Genomic DNA, 21,704 nt, shown 5'->3' on the forward strand with positions numbered 1-21,704 from the left:
CCTTAGCTGAACTTGCACCATGTAAACAGTTTCTATTCTGTATTATACTACCCTCCAGAAGAAGCCCAGTGCGTAAAGAGACTGCTGTCACATATAAAACTTGCTATGAGACCTTTTGCTGTGGAATCATGGGAAATAGTTTGATAAATAACGGGGATCCCCAAAGTCCTCTTTGCTCTATCTTTCTTCAGTGGGGGAAGGGCCCAGTTGTAGGAACTTCAGTTTTCAGTTGAGATCAGAAGCTGTTCAGAAGTCTAAGCAAACATCTATCCCCTCAACATCTGACTCTGACCAGATGGTGGCTGGGATCAACTCAAATATTGATAGTTTGTAAGCTTTCACCCATGAGATTTCAAGAGGAGTTGAACTTTGGGGTTAATTCTAGGCAAATAAAAATATTATGTGAAGAGTATGTGTGGGTAATCAGTAGACTATCTGCTCTGTGGAAGCAAGGGCCACTTAGATTTTGTTGTCATTCAACAGTGCCTGACACATAATGGGCATGCTGTAAAATACTTTTTTGCTGATAGAGATATTCCAGTTGAAGACAAATAGCAGCAGCCATTGAGATGAAAGAGTTGGGGACATGGACGTGAGTTCCTTTGCTTTGAATTTTGAAGTTATTTGATAGCTTATTTGCTAGAATGTTTCTCCAGGCCTCAGTGATTCATATATATGTTAAGCTAATTTTTTTCAAGGAAGGTAATTGGTTGGATTTTCACTTTTCCATGCTTAAAGACATTCAAAACCTAGGTTTTGGGTACCAAGTGGCATCTAAAAGTCCCCCTGGTGGCACTTTTAAGTTCTCATAAAATCATGAAGCTTATGCTAGGCAGATTGTTTCATTTATGCCAAATAATAGAGGATCCTAGCGTGACAAAATCAATTGCTCTTTTGCATAACATCTCCTACATTAAATTTGGCTACATTTTACTTTTAGGTTGTTAACTTGATAAAACATGTTCTAAATCAAAAAATGTTTTTACCATTGGTAGATTCTGCCTCTCCTTGCATTGTATCAGTATTTTGTTTCTGGAATTTGCCAAGACCTAGTCAGAAATCTAGAAGCAAGGATCCTCAAGGTATGTCACAAACTTTTAAGATATTTGATATCCTTGAACTATAAAATATTTTCATAAATGAATTTGGTTCTAATACTCATAATAATAAGCTGATAATAATATGGTGTACTGACATAAAAAAACCTCTGCCCGTTATTATAATAAAGTATGAGAGAGAGGTAATTAGAATGGTTAGATCATTTTATGCTTGGACCACGATAAGGTGAGGAAGAGCTACACACAGGAAAAAGGCTCACCCAGCATCAGTCAGCCTGGAAATCACCACTTCTGAAATGTTGGTCTCTGGGTGGAGACTAATGAGTCAGTTTTCTGAAGTTTCTGTGAACTTCTTGCTAAGGATCTTTATGTATATCATGATATGTGAGAAGTTTTCATTGCATAGGCAATTGACATGACAAAACACACAGATGCTGAATTATAACTAATTCTGTAACCTAGAAGTCAGGTGAGGCTCTCTGCCCTCAAGAGTCATATGCAGTTGGCTCCAACCCCATGTGGAGTGGGTACTTCAAGCACCTCATTTTCTCTGCCCATTTTCCTACTTAGCTGTGGTCATAGTCCACTTCTGCTGAATCCATTTTGTACGTGGATCACCTCAACATCCAGCAGATTTGCTCCCTGTTCTGCACCTCCTCATTTTGACTATGGAATTCAGCCCTAATTCCCATTTTACACTCACTCACTCACTCACTCACTCACTTACACACAGACATACACAACACAGTCACCCAAGGCCTGTCTTTTTGTATTGGACTTAGTAAAAATTTGGAACACAGGAAAACTTAAGTTGAGGCAAAAACAAACAATTTAAAATAGAATGTTTGGCATGTCTGAGTTTAAAATATTTCTTAGCCAACATCTCATGCTTTCGCCTCTCATCCCATGGCTTAATCAGATGTGTGCTGGTAAATGTTTCACACCTCACTCTAAAAAAAAGCCCTGATTTGTAGCATTTTCAGTTTCCATGGTACAAATATTCCCCCTACGGCTGACTTCAGCCTACCAACAGGGCATTACTGAATGTGGAATTGAGACAAGATGTGCACAATTTCCTCTTGTCCTTGGGAGTAAGTGGGCTCCAACACACCACTGGCTTACCCCTCCTTGTCCCTTTTTGGAAATACCTTCTACCCTTCTTCCCCAAAGCTTTCTCATTTTATAATGAGAGAAAATTAGACTTCCCTTTGAACTCTTCTCTCTATCTGGATCCTGTCTCTGGGCTGTGTTTTCAGACCCAAATAGTCCATTGCATTCTATTTCTAAATAAAGACAATACCTTCCCTAAGAGGAATTCTGGTGCTAACTATTAAGAGAATATATTTTAACTCAGGAATAAATGATTTTTTATCAGCATAAAAATTTCTGGATCACTCTTTCTGACCTAGTGAACTCTTAAGAGTTCTCCTGCTTTTGATTTCCAGTGACACTTTTTTTAAAAGCTGCATATAACTTTTCTCTCTCTGTCTTTTCAAGACAGTGCTGTATTCAAAATTGCAAAATTCTTGAGGTTAGGGCCTGTATCACATTCATCTTTTAGTTTCCTATTGTATATTGAGAAATAAATTCATATATTGATATTCAGTAATTAATTATTGAATTGAAATTAAAATCTATAGACATTTATCAAGGGCCTACTGTCCATACTTTTTAGTGTTTAGTGGGAACTCACCTAGAAGATACTTGGTAAACATTTATTGCTTTACCTCTGAAACAACATTTATTGAGTATCTCCTATATAAAAGCACTATGTTAGTAGCTAATTAAAGAAATGTAACCCATGGTTCTTGCTTATAAGGAAGTGAGAGACAGGATGTATACACAAAACAATATCATGTGCATCTGCCCCTTGATTGTTTCCAAATGAATATGATGAGCACTGTCTTCTGGAGTTTGAAAGAGGGAAAATGGATTTGGGTCTCTTGATTTTACTAAGTAGGTAAGATTTGGTGAAGAAAGCAGAAGTAACTCAGCGGGAGAGAGGAAGAAGGGAACATTCTGGGCAGACAACAATGTGAAAGATACAGAGATGAGACAGCATTGACTCTAAGCGTGCAGTGGTGGTTGAGTGAAGCCAGAGAGGAGGTTTTGAGTAGGAAGAAGGTTGTATGAGACTCCCAGAGGTGCATGTTGTGGTCCATGATGTCCATGAAGGGGGCCCAGTCCTGACTTCCAAACTGAAACATAATGTGGAGTCTGAACAGTGAGAGAAATGAGGAGATTATGAAGTCAGAAGTAGGTAACAGTTTTATTCTGGTCTGTCATTTAGAGGCAAGAGAAGCATGGAAGGGTTGCAGTGACTGTTAGTAACGTGTCAGAAGGAGATCCGGAGAGGCACTGAAAGAGAATCTGGACCTAAGTTTTTGATTAGCTAAGTTTGTGTTTTATTGGATTGTTAGCACTTGGAAACTTTTTGTACTAGAGTAGCTTCAAAGCCAGTGAAGAACTGTGGACTGTAGTCTGCAGCCTTGGGTGGAGAGGTGGAATGAATTGCAGAATCTTGATCAAAAGAAGGACATGATCAGATGTATCTGGTAACAGTGTCAGGAGCAGAGCAAGATGGAACTGGTGTCTTGCTGGCATAGTAGAACAGATAAACCTGACTAGGGTTTTGACAGAAACAATGAAAAAGGGCAACTGATGCATCATAGAGAGGAAGAAATGACAGCCTGTTTGAGTAGAGTTGGCCTGACCTTTCTGAAGTAAACTGGGGTCAGTGAGTGGGAAGAGGGAAAAGTCATAGTCAGGAAATAGCAAACAATACTTTCTGACAAGTCAAACAGCAATAGATCAAGCTGTTAAGTTTCGGTTGTGCACTAGTGTCTTTCAGGGAAAGCTTTAAGGCCTCTTTATGATCAGCCAGTCTGGCTTCACTTTAGAACTGCCAACATTTTGAAAGATTTATTACTCTCAACACATCCAGCATTCACGGGACGGGTACTGATAGTTCTGTATTTGTGCGAGTGAAGGGTTGATTTAAGGGTAGTTCTTTCTTCCATCTGGCTTGTTTATGTTCACACCATTGGCCATTTCTGAAAATACATGTTCATTATTATTGCCATTGCTTTTTCAAATGGCCAGATTGGTATGATGAACTGAAACCAGAGGTAGGCTTTGCAGTTACAGGTAGTTCATGTTACAGCCTTCTCACAGCCAAGACCAGAAGAGACTAACCTTGCACAGCATTTCCTGCAAGGGGTAAGAAAAAAAATGTTCATCTAGAAGTCTAAAAGAGCTCATATGACTCCCTAATGCCTACTTTGATATTATATGGTACTGGGGAGTTTAGAGCCCAAGGTATCTTAGGCAAGAACCAAAGTATGCAACTTGATAGACAAGCAGTTTTCTCTTCTCCATTGAAAATATTCTCCCAAACCTTTTATGTTTTATTCAGGTTATTGTCACATCTTATTTACCCCGAACTTACCTTCTTTTTATTTCTTTAAAATTTATATAGGTTTGAGATTCCTAGGGTGGTGCTTAGTGGAAAAGAGATAACAAGTATATGTGTATTATATGCATATGAGCTTCATCCAATTTTTTATTTCATTCCCTGCTTGCACAATTTACTCTTCTCTATTCTCAACAATCACTGGAGTTTGCAAGATGTAAGTCAGGTTAGGGCCATGCCCTGTTCAAAATGCTCTAATAACTTCTTATCACACAGAGAATAAAATTCCAAGTTCCTACTCTGGTCTACAGGCCACCATTCATAACTACCTCCTAACCCTCTTCCCTTCTCTCCCTAAACTCCTGCCACAAGGCTCTTCCTTGAGCACCCCAGGACTCCCAGACTGCTCCTATGGCCACATGACTTTTCTGCTTGAGTTTCTTCAACAGATTTTCCAAATGTCTCTCTCTCTCACATCATTCCCCAATTTTTTCTTGTATGTCTTCTCAGAGAAGTCCTCCTTGACTGGAATGTTGAGAGTAGCATTTTGTCATTACCCTCCATCCCTTATAATACTGTGTAGATCTTCATGTATCATTTAAACTTAGCTAAATACACATCTGGAAGGAACGTAACATCCAAGAGGGCTTGGTACATAAGAGGTGCCCAATAAACATGTTGAACGATTGAATGACTTTGTTCAGGAAATTTCTTCCCATAATTTCCTGATTGAAAGTCTTGCTGGGTAATATTCAAATTGAACACACACAATGAATAGTCACCAATTGATTAATTTTAAGGGTATGTCTTTAAAATTGACAGTGTCCATTAATCATGGGGACAAAGCAAATAGTTGTCTCTACGTTGATCCATTGTAGAGTTCATCTCCTGGTTTGTTTCACTTTGCTCAGAGTATTAAAGAACATCAGGAGTGTTTTTGTTTTGTTTTTCTTTTAAGCCATAGTTCACTATGGGAGCAAAAAATAACTTTAGTTATTTTTTTAACCCTTCTATGCCTGCTATGTTTTGTGTTTGCCTCTGATGAAGTAAGCCACATCTGATAAATGTCCATTGCTTTGAACAATTGCCTGCTGTTGTTAATCAGCTTCTTGGTCTATTGCACATGTAAACTAGCTTATACACAAACACATACATCTCCATCCGCTGTGTTTACCAAGCATTAGTTTAGACGGCATTGCCAGTATTAAGCAGAAATTTTGGAACTCAGAAAGTTGATGACTTTTCTCTAAAATTGTTATTTTGTAAGTAACACAAATCATTTACTTTAAAATCTCATTTCTTTTTCTTTCCTTTAAAGATAGAAGTCCTTACAGATTTAGGATTTTTTTCTGAAGCCTTTTATGAGATATCCCAGATTTTTTATGGAAAAAACATGCCTTCCTCAATACCTGCAGGCTGTAAAGCTACTGGAAAAGTGAAGGTAAATCTGCTGTTTGATTCAAAGCCATTTCTTTACCTCTTGAAGGCTACATTCCTAAAATTTAGGGAATACTTCTACAAAAGTGTATTTACAAGTCTCTGGTACTGCAAACCTCTTTGTTAAGCCTGGTTATAGCTAACAGCAGGCTTTTACAAGGTTTCATTTGTCTGGAATGGAAGGGTGTCATGTGGGGGAGTATGGTATTGGAGTCGATTTTTACAATGGAATTCTGTCTGTAGGTTATGGACGGTCTCAGTAGACACATTTATCAGCTACTACCTCTTAGACTTTGGCGTCTAATCTTACAATTTCTGGCTAATGTTGTTAGTCAAAACAGTCTCTCCTCATGTTTTATTTGGATATTTTTTTGATTTATATATTGTATACCAAAGTGTTAAGCATGTTTTGTTCAAATTGTGTTTGTAAATTAGATAATTGAAACATCCTTGAAAATGAATACTGGCATTTATATTTAAATCAGAGGGAGCCATTTTTCCCACTATTTTGGGTTTCATGGGAATCACTGAGTGATCTTGCAGCAGCTTGGACCCTTGTGATCCAGCAATAAAGGAAATAGGAGGTAATAAGTCAGTTTCCTGGGGGAGATTGTACGCGTGAGGAGTGAGACTGGCAGACACAGTACATACTGGTGACATTCAAATTTGGAAGAACTAAAAGAAGCTGGGAAATAGGCTCTAAGTCTTGAAAATTACTTGTAGCAACTGAAATTAAATATACATACAATGCATTCATTACCTCAGTGTATTCCCCTAAAATGTCACTGCTTATTTCTCAATATGACTGCTATAGCATTATAATTTGTTGTTCTAGGGCAAGTGTGAGGTTATCTCGTAAGAGAGACATTCAGTAGGCAATAGGATACATCTGTGTGTATATGTATATACATCTCTATCTATCTTTATCTATCTATCTATCTATCTGTCTATGTGTCTAGACAAAGACGAATCAGTCGGTGTTTTTGCTCATTGTCTTGGCATGAACTAACTCATCTTCTTACCTGGGTTAAATTGACAATATTTTCTTGCTTGCTTCTCAGCCAACAGCCTTTCCTGATGTAAATGGTTTGCATTTTGTTATTAAAATTATATTTTAATTTATTTAAAAATATTTTTTGAGTGCCTACTGAATACAGGCACTACTTTAGTCATGGGGATAGACCAGTAAAAAGATAAATGGAGATGTTGCCTTTTTGGAAGCATGTTACTATTGGACAGTCCAGTGAAGAAGACAAACAATAAACATATTAAGCACATAAAGATATGTCAGGTGATGATGTACCATGAGGGACACCCAAGCTGAGTTGAGGGGACAGAGAGTGATTAGGGCAGTGGATGGCTATTTTATTCAAGGTGGTTTGGGAAGTCTCTCTAATAAGGGAGTTTTGAGGGTGAAAGATTCGAGGGAGGGATAGGAATAGGAGGAAGTACAAGGCCCTGACAGAGATACCTGCAAGATGTGGTTGAGGAAAACCAAGGAGGCAAAGTGGAGCTGGTAAAAGAGAGAACAGTAGTAGATGGCGGGACTCAGGAACTACAGTCATATAGGACATCTTAGGGCTTGGTGAGGACTGGCGTTTACACTAAATAAGATGAGAAGCCTTATAGAGTTTGGAGCAGAGGAATGACAGGATAAGAATGACTTTCCAAAGGACCACTTTGCCTGCTGTTTGGAGAAAAAACTGCAGTTGGGCATGGGTATAAATAGGGAAACCAGTTAGAAGGCTTTTGCAGATAACATGAGTGAGACATGACAATGGTTGGGGTAATAGTGGTGGAAGGAATGAAAAGTGGTCTCCTTAGTAGAGGTGGATCCTGGTAAATTTGGGAGCATTAACATAGAAATTTAAAATCATGAGACTGGATGAAATCAGGTAGAGCAGAGAGAGAGAAATAGAAGTCAGAGGACTAAACGTTGGAGTCATCCACATTTCGAGGTCAGAAAGATAAGGAAAGAAAAACTAGCTGGGTAGAAAGAGAAACAAAAGAGAGTTTTTAACGTTCATCGCCTTCACCAAAACAAACAGTATGAAACTCATCTTTATAGGTAAATTCCAACTTCATTTTTATTATCTAGTTTTCATGAGAGAAAAGTATGGGTGAATTGTCTTTAAATAGATTGTGACTTTAAATTTTGTATTCTCCAAGTTAATTTGAAGCTTTCCAGCTTCAATTGGGAACTTAAAAAGTGTAATTAAAAGAGGAAATGCGTTCAGGGTTTATAATTAAAATAGGTGCCAATGTTATTAGGCTGCAGGCTAGTTATTTAAAGAAAGGATTAATTAATTAGATTTTAGTTGTAAAAGAAGTAACTGAAAAAGTCTTACAGATTACTACTGGACTTTTCACAGACTAAAAAAAATTCTATCTTTTAACATGATACTCATATTGGGATTCCGCTCTTATCACCAAATCTAAGTCCATCATCAGCTTTCTTCCCATTGTATCAACAAAGGTCTTCCCTTGGATTCACGTATTCACTTTTCAGTGTATTAGAGAAGATAAAAAATACCGTCAAAAAAGGGAAAAAATTGTTAACAGTTACCAGCACTTTATTCCAGTAAGAGCTATCTGTGATGTCTTGGGTTAGGGGCTCCTCAAATCCCTTAGATTCTAGGACAAGGATTTGGGAGCAAGTAGTATATTTGGGAAGTGATATCAGGGAGAATGGTGAGTGTGTGGTAAGTCACATAGGGAAGGGAGGAGAACTATTGCAGAGAGCATTAATGAGTCACTGCGTGGACAATCAGGCCCTCAGAGACCAGGGAGAACAATCTTGTGCTCATTGGATTGGGTTACTCCCTGTACTTCCAGCCTCTCCTGAATACTCCTGTGGCCACAGAACGCCCTCAAGCAAAGGCATACAGGTGTTTGAAGTAGGATACTGTCCATCAGTGAGTAACCTATCCACAGAAGCTTCTGGTGTCTTCCAGATGACCCAGGGGATATGGGCATGGCATCAGTACTGGCATCTTTGAAAAAGGGCCTCTGTACCAAGAGGAATGCATTCTGCACAACGATACAACCATCTCCTGTGGCAAATAAATGGAATGTTTCCTAATGTGGCATTATATTTAGAGCCAAACATATTGACAGGTCATTCACAATAAAGGAAAAGAACCACAAAAAGAGTTATTCTAAAGAGTAATATGATTTTACCTCAAACTGGCAAAGATTTTTCTAAATGCTAATACTCATTCTAATACTCTTATGACCCAGCAATTCTGTTCCCAGGAATCTATCCAAAGGGGATAATGAGAAATACAGACAAAATAGTCACACGTGTTATTTAAACTAGGGCTGAATGGTGAGATGGGGGTGGGAATTTGTCCCCCTGATGTGTAACAAAAGGAAAGGAGTTATTATAATGCATTCGTAGCATAGAACATTACTTAGTTATTAGACTGAGGTTTACAAATGACTTAATGACATGGAAAAATAATTATGATGCAATGTTTAATGAAAAGGAATACAAATGCATATATATAATTTTTTTTTACTAAAAATTTTTTTTAATGTTTATTTATTTTTGAGACAGAGAAAGACATAGCATGAGCAGGGGAGGGGCAGAGAGAGAGAGAGAGAGACAGAATCTGAAACGGGCTCCAGGCTCTGAGCTGTCAGCACAGAGCCCGATGCGGGGCTCGAACTCACGAACCGTGAGATCATGACCTGAGCCAAAGTCAGACGCTTAACCGACTGAGCCACCCAGGCGCCCCAGTATAATTTTAAAATACATCAAAAAAATTGGTAGTAAAGACACCAAAATATTAACATTGACAACCTAAAAGAAGTTGACTTATGTGTGACTTTTTTACTTTATTCTATACTCATCTCTCTGACTAGAACATGTATTGCTTTTATAATAAAAATTACATTTAAAATACTTTTAGAACACATTAACAGTTTAATTTAAAAAAACAATACTTTTGTTTCTAACGTTAGTGCTTTATATATTGACAGATATTTCAATCATTTGACTCAGGAAAACCTCTTACTAGTAAAGAAAATTTACAGGTAAGGATAACAATATTTTATAAATGTTGGATACTTCGTAAGGATAATTTTGAGTCATTTCAATCTATTTGGTAAGTATAACACTTGTTTTTGAAAATCTGCTATGTAATTAATATGCTTTTCTATTTCTAATAATGGGGTTTTATCTCCAAATGTTGGGCCCAAGGTAGTATCGGACCCAGACTGCTCTGGCTTTCAAATTGAGCAAATATCGTTTATTGCTTGTAAGTTTTAAATTATATCTGTATATTCATTTTGTTTATATAGCCCTGTCAAGTATCTAACTTTAATGTTTATCTTTATTACCTTGGTGGGAATAGCTGACTTTGATTATAAGAAAAGGATTTTTGTGTGTTTTGCTGGTAGCCCACTTATTCATTTCTGCTTTTACTCACATCCTTTCTCCAGTCTGAGACTGCCTCTCAGTCAGTGGTTTTCTTCTTTCCATTTATTGAAACATTTTTTTAAATTATAAAAATAAAAAGTTTTTATTGAGCTATAATTGACATATAACATTGCATAAATTTAAGATGTACAACACGTTGGTCTGATACTCTTATGTCCTGCAGTATGATTCCCACCATAGTGCTGGCTAATGGAAGGTTGTCATGTGACATTTTCATAAGCAACTCCTCTAACTTCCCAGTGCTCCTTGCAAACAGAGGACTAGACTCCCCATCCCAGCACGTCTGTTCTTGTCACTAGTTGAATGATTGGGGTTTAAGCTTTTGATAACCTAGTAGCATTTAAATATCTTTTTGTTTGTTTCAAGTTTTTATTTAAATTCTAGCTAGTTAACATATAGTATAATATTAGTTTCAGGAGTAGAATTAAGTGATTCATCACTTACATACCATACCTAGTGCTCATCATAAGTGCCCTCCTTAATACCCATCGCCTATATCTCCCATCCCCCTACCCTCTCCAGCAACCCTGTTTGTTCTCTGTAGTTACGAGTCTGTTTCAAGGTTTGCCTCTCTCTTTTTTCCCTCTATGTTCATCTGTTTTGTTTCTTAAATTCCGCATATTATTGAGATCATATGGTATTTGTCTTTCTCTGACTGACTTACTTCGCTTACCATAATATGTTCTAGCTCCATCCATGTTGTGTAGCATTTAAATATCTTGAAATAATTTTTTAAAATCTCAGGAGTATTGTCAGTCTGACCACTAGAAAGTGTTAGGGCAGAAGAGTAGTAGTGCAGCCATTGGTAAGGGGGCTACAGACCCCTAAAGAGTTCACACAACCAGGTGATAGTGCAGAGAGACAGCTGCACATAGTTTTAATTTTTTTAAATGCTAGGAAACAACATTCTGTTTCATTAAGTAAGCTATTTTTATTAAATAATGTTGAGAGTCATTTACGCAAAATTGCTTTAGTTTTGTCTTCCTTAACTTTGATAGGAAATATATCCTCTCCTTTTATTAAATGTAATCTTACTACTTTCCCATTAGTGTTCATGTTATCCCACAAACTTCACTTTTAATTATGCTTCAGATGATTCATTGTTTTCCCTTAAAATTTGTTTTGATTTATAAGCAACTTGCCTGAAATGAAAGAATTGGTATCAGGAAGATACACACACATATTCACATTTCGCTTCAGTGTTCCAAGACCTTCAAATGTTTAAGAATATTTCTTCCCAGTCATAAACTCCAAGGCATCCAAAAAACACTTCCCCAAAAGGAATGTCTATCTGATCATTTCTTTTTAAACAAAAAGAGACTGACAGTATAATGGAAAACTGATTTCTATTAGCTAATTAATTAAAACAGAACTGTTGATCTGCTGAAGACTCTTCAGATTACACTTTATATTTTCTGTATAGAGGGAGAGAAAGGGGTATTAAATAGCATTACTAATTACTCTTCTTTTGATCCTCAAGTGTTTGTGTGTAATTGTCAAGACTCATTAAGACGCTATTTGCTATGGAGAAAAAAGAGAAGAGAAACCTTCTCCTCTGCCCTACACCCACAACCAATCTGAAGTTTCTTCCCTAGATAGAGAATGCCAACCATGTTCCTAGCACTCTGTTGCACGCTCGGGCTCGACATTGTTCCATGTATGGCTCTTCTGCATGTATTGATTTTCAGCCTTTAGAAGATGTTAGGATGGGAGAATGAACAACAGATCTCTCCACTGCCACTATTGCTTCAGACTCTCCCAAACACTGAGGTTTTTTCTTTGTAATTCATATAAGGCAAATAGTTTCCCTCTTTTCTAGAATATATAGCCCCAGCACCTGAGATTATTAATCAACAAATATTATTAATTCAACAATTTTTAATAAGAGTCTGTTGTGTGCAAGGCACACTTCTGGTGTTGTCAAATAAATACATTAGTCAGTCAGCAACAGACAAACTCCCAAGTCATCAGGAAGCTTGTATTTTAGGGGGAAAAAACTAATAAGAAACATGATGTATAAGTAAACATTATACTTAAGTAAATTATATGGTAAGTTAGAAGGTGATCCATGCTAGGAAGAAAATAAACCCAGCAGCACATAAAGGCGATTGGGATCATGGGACTAGGTTAGGGAGTTGTAATTTTAAATAAGGTAATCAGGTTAGTCCTCACTGAGGAAACATTTGTGAACAGGTAAAGGTACAAGTTTAGGACATCTGGAAAAAGAGCCATCTAGGAAGAGGGTACAATGAATGCAAAGGCGTTAGGGCAGGGCTTGGTGGGGGACATCTTTGTCAGTGTGACCAGAGCCGTGTGAATGATGGGGAAGCAATAGGAAACAGCATCAGAGAGGTAATGGGGCCAGTTTGAGAAGGGCCTTATTGGGCCTTTGTAACTTTGCTTCTTCCTCTGAACAAAATGGGGAGCCACTGGAAGGTTTAGAGCAGGGCTGTGGCCTAATCTACCTGTTTTAGCTGATCTGTTGAGCCTACTGTGTGCTAACTACTGTTCCAGTGCTGTCAACCTCAGTCATATTTTAGTGTGTGTGTGTGTGTGTGTGTGTGTGTGTGTGTGGTTGTGAGGTAACTAGGAATACAGTTTTGGACATGTTGAGTTTGAGGTATCTCTTAAATATCCAAATGGACTATTTGAGTGAGAAGCTGATTTGACTTCAGAAGAGAGATTAGAGCTGGAGAGAAAATCGCAGGATTTCATCTGCATTTAGATGAAACTAAAACCATGAGTCTGTTTCAGATAATCTAAGGGGAGTGAGTAAAGAGAGGGAAAAGGACCAAGACGTGGGACACTCCAATGCTGAAAATACAGGAGGGGTGACTGGGTGGCTCAGTTGGGTTAAGCTTCTGACTCTTGATTTCGACTCAGGTCATCTCATGGTTGTGAGTTCGAGCCCCATGTTGAGCTACACGCTGACAGTGCTGAGCCTGCTTCAGATTCTCTCTCTCTCTCTCTGATCCTCCCCCCCCTCTGCTCCTCCTCTCTCTTTCTCTCTCTGCCCCTCCACTCTCTCTCTCTCTCTCGCTCTCTCTCTCTGCCTCTCTCAAAATAAATAAATGAACTTAAAAAAAATATGGGAAAAGAAGAGGAACCAACAAAGACTGAAAAGGAATGACCAACAGTATAGGAAAGAAACCAAGAGAATGTGGTGACTTCTAAGAGAAGTCACTTCTCTTCTAAGCTAAGAGAAACATTTTCAAAAGAGGAAGTGATTCGGATGCCTGGGTGGCTCAGTCAGTTAAGTGTCTGACTTCAGCTCAGGTCATGATATTGTGGTTCATGAGTTCAATCCCCACATCAGGCTCTCTGCTGACAGCTCAGAGTCTGGAGCCTGCTTTGGATTCTGTGTCTCTGTCTCTCTCTAACCCTTCCCCTGCTTGCACTCTGTCTCTCTCTTCCTCTCAAAAATAAATAAACATTAAAAACAATTTTTTAAAAAGGAAGTGATTAATAGTGCCATATTTTGCAGATGAATCAAGCACCATAAATCACTAAGTCAAAAACATGCATCTTTTTTTCACATTTAATAGCTCTGAAATTAGAATGCATTTTATGGTTGAGGGCATGTGACAATTTAAGTGGTATGTAAGATAATGATGTCTTAGATTAAAAGTAACATGGCATATGAGGACTAAGAATGGAACACTGGTTTAAGGCAAGTGTAGGCCACTGGTGACCTTGGCCAAAGAGTTTCAGTGTAGGAGAGGAGTGGGTTTAAAAGCAAATGAAAGGAAAAAAAAATAAATAAAAGCAAATGAAAGGAGAGAAATTGGAATATTGACAATTCTTTAGATCATTGCTCTAAAGGAAAGTGAGAATTTGGACAGTAGCTGGAAAGGGTAGTCAGGGCATAAACAGTTTTTGTTTTTTAAGATGGAGGAGAAAGTATGGCTATGTGCTGATAAGAATGTCTGTGGCAAGAGGACACTTATGATGTAAGAGAGAATGGCTGAGTAGACCAGTGCAGAAAGGATCAGTGGCCTAAGTGGCAGGATGCTTGGGTAGGTGGGAGAAATGGAGCCAAAGGGTCTATATACACTACTTTGGCCGCCTCAGTTTTCTCTGTTAAGTAGAGGAAGCGAGGTCATTAGCTGGTAGGAACATCGGGGAGGAAGGGTTAGAATTTAGAAGCAAAAAGAGCATGAAATTGGTTGTCTAGGAGAGAAGGAGTGTGAATGGACTAGGAAAATGTAGGACGATGACCAGGCAGCACTGAGGTTTGGTCAGGAACTTCAAGTGGGACCACTTAGTCAGACTGCATGATTTTCTTCAACCTTCTTCCGCGGCAGGGTGCACACCTAAAGAAGGTTCAACACTGGATTTTACCAGGGCTGTGGTTGTGCCAAGGAAGTGTATATGCAAAGGAGAGGGCCAGGGAATTGAGGGTGTACATGGGCAAGATCTAATGATTGAGCACGGAATCTAAACTGGGTGGGTAGCATGCTTGTGTACCCGTTCTCCTGCTCCTGTCCCAGTACCTCTAATTCACTCATGCTAAAGCAGAGCAGACAAGTGTGCCTGGCTGATGAACTCTTGTGGGTTCTCTGTGTTAATGAGATGTCCCCTCCCTTGCTCTCAGCACCAGGTTTACTCTCTTTCTGTGGCAGGGCTGGGCTATTGAGGCACAGATCACAAACCGGTGGGGAAAGGCAGAAGCAGTCAGAACTGCTGGGGTACATCTGACAGTATACATCTCTTGAAATAGACCTGCCATGTATGGTAGGTACCTCATGTGTATAGTGTATTCCTTCATCTATCACCAAACGAGGAATGCAAAAAGGGATGAAAACTAATAATATCTGAAAACAATACTTTACTGATTTGCCTTTTTTTTGTTTCATTTTTTAAGGCACTTGATGAATTAATAAGTAAAGGATTGCCTCTAATTCTGGTTACAGTTGGCCAACCACATCTCCTAAATAAGTTTTCTTTCATTAAAGCCTACTTTTTAATAAGTGTGGCTGCAACAATAAATTGTGTCCCAGAAAATTCAATGAAAACAATCTACCATGGACTTGTTTCTGAGAAGAGTAGAGCAAACTTTCAAAACTTGAAAGGTAATATTTTGTTTCATTTTTGACTTCTCTTTCTCCTCTTTCCCCAACTATTCCCACTCCGCTCCCAATAATCCATATGAACAATCTAGTATACATTCTTCCATATTGTTCTCTAAGCACACTTAATGACACACATATGTGCCTATGTTAGGTATATGCATATCCATTTCTGTCCACATATATCAGTATTCATACACTTTTTCATATATATACATACAAAATAGGATTCATCATTTATTTATAAAATGATATATTTTACATTTTTCTGCATCTTATGTTTTTTATGCATAAAAGCTTCACTAAAACCACTTTAAGGCAACTGCTTTGTTTGTTCTGCTATTCTGGTTGTGCCGTGTTCTATGCTGAATATCTCATGGCTTGTTCAACCATCCCACTATTGCTGCACATTCACTTTGTTTCTAGGAATAGGGCTGAAGTGCTACATATTCTTATCAGGTAGTATATATTTCTATGGGATGAGATACCCATGGATAGGATTTATAGGTCATAGGTAAGTATTTCTCAACTGTATTGGATATCAACAATTGGATTAATTGTTTTTCACCATTAAGTATGGTGTTAACTGGGTTCTTCATTGATGTTCTTTATCAGGTGAGGAACTGTCCTTTTTATTCATGGTTTGTTGAGTGATTTTGTTATAAAAAGGTGCTGGATTTTATTAGGAGCTTTTCCTGCATCTATTAAGATGCTTCCATGTTTTTTGGTTTTTATTCCATTGATACGGCTTACAGCATTAATTGATTTTTGAATGTTTAAGCCAACCTTGCATTCTTGGGCTATCTCGCATTTAGTCATGGTGTATAAATTCCTTTTATATGTTGTTGGATTCTGTTTGCTAGTATTTTGTTGAAGGTTTTTATATCCTTATTCATAATAAGTATGGTTCTGTAGTTTTCATTTCTTGAAATATCTTTGTCCTGTTTGGATATCAGAGTAATATTGACTCTGTTTTAAAATGTAACTTTTATTATTATTCAGGTATGATGAGGTCAACAGATAAGAGGATGGTGGCCATTAAAAACAGAGTTTGTTATTCAGTTTTCCAGGAGGAGGAGCAGGTCATTATTTGGGAGGGGCCACACAGAGAAATCACCAAAGTCACTCAGAGGCAGAGAGAGCAGGAGGACAATGTGGATCAAACTCTTCCTAGGATCTCTCATGTTCTGAAATGCATCCCAGCGTTCTTCCATGCCAATCTCCAGGCATTTATTTTTGATCTTTGTCTCTCTCCCACTTTCTCTTTTAGGGGAGAAAACCCAGCCCCAGATCTTTCTGCTGGGTCTTTCCCAATTCTCAAGCCCTCTTTCATACTCAGCTGACTGTTTGCCCCAGAGCCCTTTAATTTAGGAGAAGAGCCAAGTAGGTAGTAGTTGGAAGAAGAAGGAAGTCAGATGTGTTCAATTCCATGCTATTTTGGACTTCCTCTTACCCCTTGACAAACTTAGTCTCTTTAGGTGGGTATTTTTTGCAGGAATTCCTAGTCAAATAATGATTTGTGGGGGTTTTTCCCCCCTCTCCTCTGTAGTCTAGAAGTTCAGTTTTACTAGAGCAGGCAGAGTCTGTGATCTAAATTATCTCGGTTCCTCCTGCTCAGAATGACAGGCTTTGGATTGTGGGTTTTTGAGATACTTGAGAATTGTGGATTTTGATGTTCTAAATACTCTCACTCTCTGCTCTTAGTGTGAGGGGCTTATGCAAATCAGTAGAACTACTGACATTTCCAAGGAGATCTTATTGAAATATTATAAATATCTGGGAGACCCAAAATACCTTGGGGACCTTAAGGCGTCCTGTGATCCCAAAGGAGGAACCATTACTCTATATCAGTAGCCAATAATTTAAAGAACATCACCAAGAATCCTCAAGATCCTTTCAGAATTATCTGATTTGTTGTAAAAATCATCCTCAGCCTTTGAATATATAATATTTAAGGACCATTTGATAGAACAATATGTTTCTAATTATCATGGTGGGTTTTTTTAAATATGAAATTTATGGATAGTTTCCCAACTAATGATGAGTTTTATAAACTAGAATAAATATTTAAACTAACCACAGATATTCTTGGTTCTTCAAAAATTTTGTGTCTTTATAGAATTATGTTTAAAGGACGAGGGAATCTCATTTGGTCAGTTTGCAAAAATTAAAGATGACTTCACACTTAGCACAATAAAGGTAAGTTTGGAAATTTTTTCAAATCATATGAAATTGGTTACCAAAATGTCCACTATGAGGTCCTGGATAGGCTCACTTTCAGGGTTGTGTTTGCTCTTGGGAGACTGAGTAGCTTTTTTTGCATAAGCATGGATTGGGGCCAGAGACAGAGTCTACTCCTCGTGAGAAAATTAGATGCCCAGAGATTGTCAGACTTTGACTTTACAAATATGATTAAGGCACTGTGGAAAATATGATTCATTATTTGATGGGATTTGAGTATTCCATTCCCTGTTTCTCATTTCCTAATAATAATAGTGATGACAACAGCAACACAAACAGCTACCATTTATTCAGTGCTTACTACGTGACAGGCACTTTGCATGATTAATTTTTACAACTCTGGGATGTAGGTATTAATCATTTTTGAACTATGTTGTGCTGAACCGTGAGAAAATTGAGGCTTAGACAGAAAAAAATTCCTTAATGTCATGCATCTAATGAAATGCAGATCACGTTCTTAGCCATTATACTAAGTTGCCCTAGTAGTCCTTGTATAATGTGTACCACTCTGTACAAACAAGTTTTTAGAGACCTGTTTTTTGAAGGATTGGTTGGTCCTTTTCTCCTTTGCCATGCTGGGTTGGTATTTACTATTGATTGTCTGCTATAAAATCTCATTATCTTCACATTACCAGTTAGGTGATCATAACGTAACTTGAAATACAGTCAATCCTCATTATTCACAGATTCAGTATTTTCTAACTAGCCTATCTGCTAAAATTTATTTGTAACTCCAAAATCAACACTCATGGCTCTTTTTTGTGGTCATTTGTGAACATCACAGAGCATAGAAAAATTTCAGTTGCCCAACACACACTCATACATTCCTAGCTGCGCTGGACAAGGCAATTCTCTGACTTTTTGTTTCCACTCTCATACTGTAAATAAGAGTCCTTTCCATGGTCTATGCATCGCCATGTTTTTTGCATTTTTGTGCTTTTTATTGGTGATTTCACTATTTGAAATGGCCCCTCTGTGTAGCACTGAAATGCTGTTTATTATTCCTAAGAATACTAAATTCCTAAGAAGGCTGTGATGTGCTTTATGACTAAATGCCTAATCCACGCTTATGCAATAAAAGCTTTAGTCAGGCATGAGTTTTAGAGCTATTAAGCTATGAGTTCAAGGTTAATGACTTTACAGTATATATTAAATAATGTGTCTTTAAATATAAACGCACATTAAACAAAGTTATATGTAGATCAGTTGGCAAAAATATCGTGACCAGAGGCCAGCAGGAACTTATTCCTGTATTTCCTCTATGAGCAATGCTTCAGTGTTTGCTAATTTAGTGTTTGTAGCAACTTTATGGAACAGTTTAAGTACTATGAATAATGAGCGCTGGCTGAGCACACAATAGAGGGTAACTGTTGTACATGCTTACTCTTGCCATCACTCTCCTTTTTGTTTTCTGTTGCCTTTTTCCTGTTCACTGAGCTCTCTTCTCTGATGATTATGTGCAAATTTCCTATTTAGCCTTCCAGTCAAGGTTACTTTCTTAGTACACAAAAAACACCTGATAAATAGGAATGAGATATTATTTGTATTATCTCTAAACTTACGTGATTGTGTGGTATTCTTTCTTTAGTCAGCTTTACTGACAGAAGCTGAGGACAGGCTAAACTTCCTTGTGTCAGAGATGGAGCATCCAGGCCACAAGGACCTGTCCCAGTGTTCTGCTGGTGAGTTGGAGATTGTGGTAGAGGCCAGGCTTCAGCTGGCTGCAATTGCCCTGCAAAGACACCGGGCCGCATACAGGTGAGTCTCTTTAAGCACAGAGGAGAATTTCTTCCTCACCCTAATTTGTCAAATATATCTAGACTGTGTGTAAGTTTTATGAATTCCAATATTAATAGGGCATGCTTGTGTTTTATTATTCAGGGGAGTTTCATATATTATTACACTTAAAACTACAGCTCTAAACAAAGCAATTACTTTATTAAAGCATAAGCTAGGATTTTTTTTAAGTTTATTTATTTATTTTGAAGAGGGGGAGGGAGAGAGAGAGAGATAGATAGAGAGAGAGAGAGAGAGAGAGAGAGAGAGAGAGAGAGAGAGAGAGAATCCCTAGCAGGCTCTGTGCATTTAGTGCAGAGCCCAATGAGGGGCTCAAACTCACGAACCATGAGATCATGACCTGAGCCTAAATCAAGAGTTGGATGCTCAACTAACTGTGCCATCCAGGAGCCCCTAGGATGTTTTACATCATATAAAGAATGAACAAATTAACAGAGCTTTGCTTGTGTATTTATTTATGTTTTTATTTTTAAAACTTTAATTCCAGTAGAGTTAATATTGAAAACAAGCTCTATTATTAAAGAGTAACATTTTCTGAACTATGTTTTGCTGAACCATTTAAGAAACTTTTTTAAGTGGATAATTATTTAAATATGATACCACTGTTAGTATCAGACCTTTCATTTCACCTGTTCATTGATTCATTCATTAACCCAACCAGTATCCATTAACCACTGCATTGTTCAGCTCTTATCTAGACACTGAGGATACAGAGGGGAATGGAAATAGTTTCCGTATCCATATGCTGAAAGATATATAAACAAGTAAGTGGGATAGTAAAACCACATGGACCTATATTTTCAAAACCTTCTCATATGATTTGCAATAAATAGCTCTATGATGAGGCCCTGTGACATTTCAGTAATGATTCTTTGAATAATGCACATACTTATTATCTTCCATTCATTAGTTACATTCAAAAAATAATTTGGGGGCACCTACAATATGCTAGTCATGGTTCTTAGTTTTTGAGAGAAATCAATATCCCAGTACTGATTGACACTCATAGTACTGATAGATACTGTTAGATAGTACTGATAGATACAATTCAACAATATTGAAAACAGGCCTACCCTCAGTAGAGCTTACAATAGATAATAAATAGGCTGACAGTAAACTGTAAACATAGTAAATGAGTAAATTGTATAGTGTGGTCAAAAGTGATACGTGTTATGGAGATACCAGGAGTAGAGGCAGGGGGAGGTGGAGGGCTATCATTGTAAAATGGTGCGGTCGTAATAAAGAGTATGACTACAGTTTGATGTTTGATGGCTGACAGCTTTCAAGCCCCACCGCTCCCCCCTTCTCCTGCCCCACATCTGGGCAGGCAGATAAGAAAACCCAGACGCTTTCTTAGATAGAGCTGTGAGAAAAAAGAGAAGCCCACCTATGGCTTCTGCAAAGGGGAAATCAATTCAGCAGAAATTTCCCTTTACTTTGATGGGAAACATGTAATCATCTCATCAGTGTGAGCCTTGACCAAAGACCATGCCATGATTTACCACATCTAAATTTGATTTTATGCTAGAGCAGTATAGATTTTTGGAAATTTATAATTTTTGTGGTTTCTAAACTGTGATGAAAATCCGTCTAGTCCATTTTGGAGCAGTGATTCTCAAAATGTGGTTTCCAGATTTCTAGGGGGTGATTCCAAGACCCTTTCAGGGGGTCTGTAAGGTCAGAACTATTTTTACAAGACTAAGATGTCATTCATCATCTTCATCGTGTTCTTATTTTCACTGATGCTTCAAGAGCAAGATAGGAAAACTTCTGGCCTCTTGCTGTGAATCACAGCAGTGGCCACAAACAGTATTACTAGTGGCCATTACACTCCTTACTGCTGCGTGCTTGCAGTTAAAAAAAAATGAAATAAAATAAAAATCCAGTTAATGCTTTTGATGAACAAGTAAAACCTATTACATTTATAAATCTCCATCCTTGAATATATTTTTAATATTCTGTGGGAATATTAAATGGGAAATACTCCTAAAGCATCTTTGCTGCATATCAAAGTCTGGTGGTTGTCTTGGGGAAGAACACATATGTGATTAAATGAGAGCTAAACAAGCAGTTATTTTCACAGAACACCATTTTTATTTCAAAAGGCAACTGACAAACTGGTTTTCCAGACTTGGGTGTTTGACAGGCATTTTATTGAAAATGAGCAAAATGAACATGCCACTTCTAAGGCAAACAACTAATAGTATCTGTTGCTAATGATAAAATCTGAACTTTTTCAGGGAAAT

The 21,704-nt window shown here is 37.8% G+C and overlaps 1 protein-coding gene across 17 annotated transcripts in view; it reads left to right on the forward strand.

Annotated features, from left to right (window-relative positions):
- Positions 1-21,704, forward strand: part of CFAP54 (cilia and flagella associated protein 54) — a 289,781-nt gene that overhangs the window by 176,625 nt on the left and 91,452 nt on the right. For all 17 annotated transcript variants that reach the window (XM_045062193.1, XM_045062194.1, XM_045062191.1 and 14 more), the window contains 6 exons: positions 996-1,082; positions 5,789-5,911; positions 9,892-9,945; positions 15,216-15,423; positions 17,540-17,619; positions 19,250-19,419. In XM_045062193.1, coding sequence (XP_044918128.1) covers positions 996-1,082; positions 5,789-5,911; positions 9,892-9,945; positions 15,216-15,423; positions 17,540-17,619; positions 19,250-19,419 — 722 coding nt within the window. The remainder of the gene's footprint in view (positions 1-995; positions 1,083-5,788; positions 5,912-9,891; positions 9,946-15,215; positions 15,424-17,539; positions 17,620-19,249; positions 19,420-21,704) is intronic.

Source organism: Felis catus, chromosome B4, assembly GCF_018350175.1.
Source record: "Felis catus isolate Fca126 chromosome B4, F.catus_Fca126_mat1.0, whole genome shotgun sequence".
Taxonomy (NCBI): Eukaryota; Metazoa; Chordata; class Mammalia; order Carnivora; family Felidae; genus Felis; species Felis catus.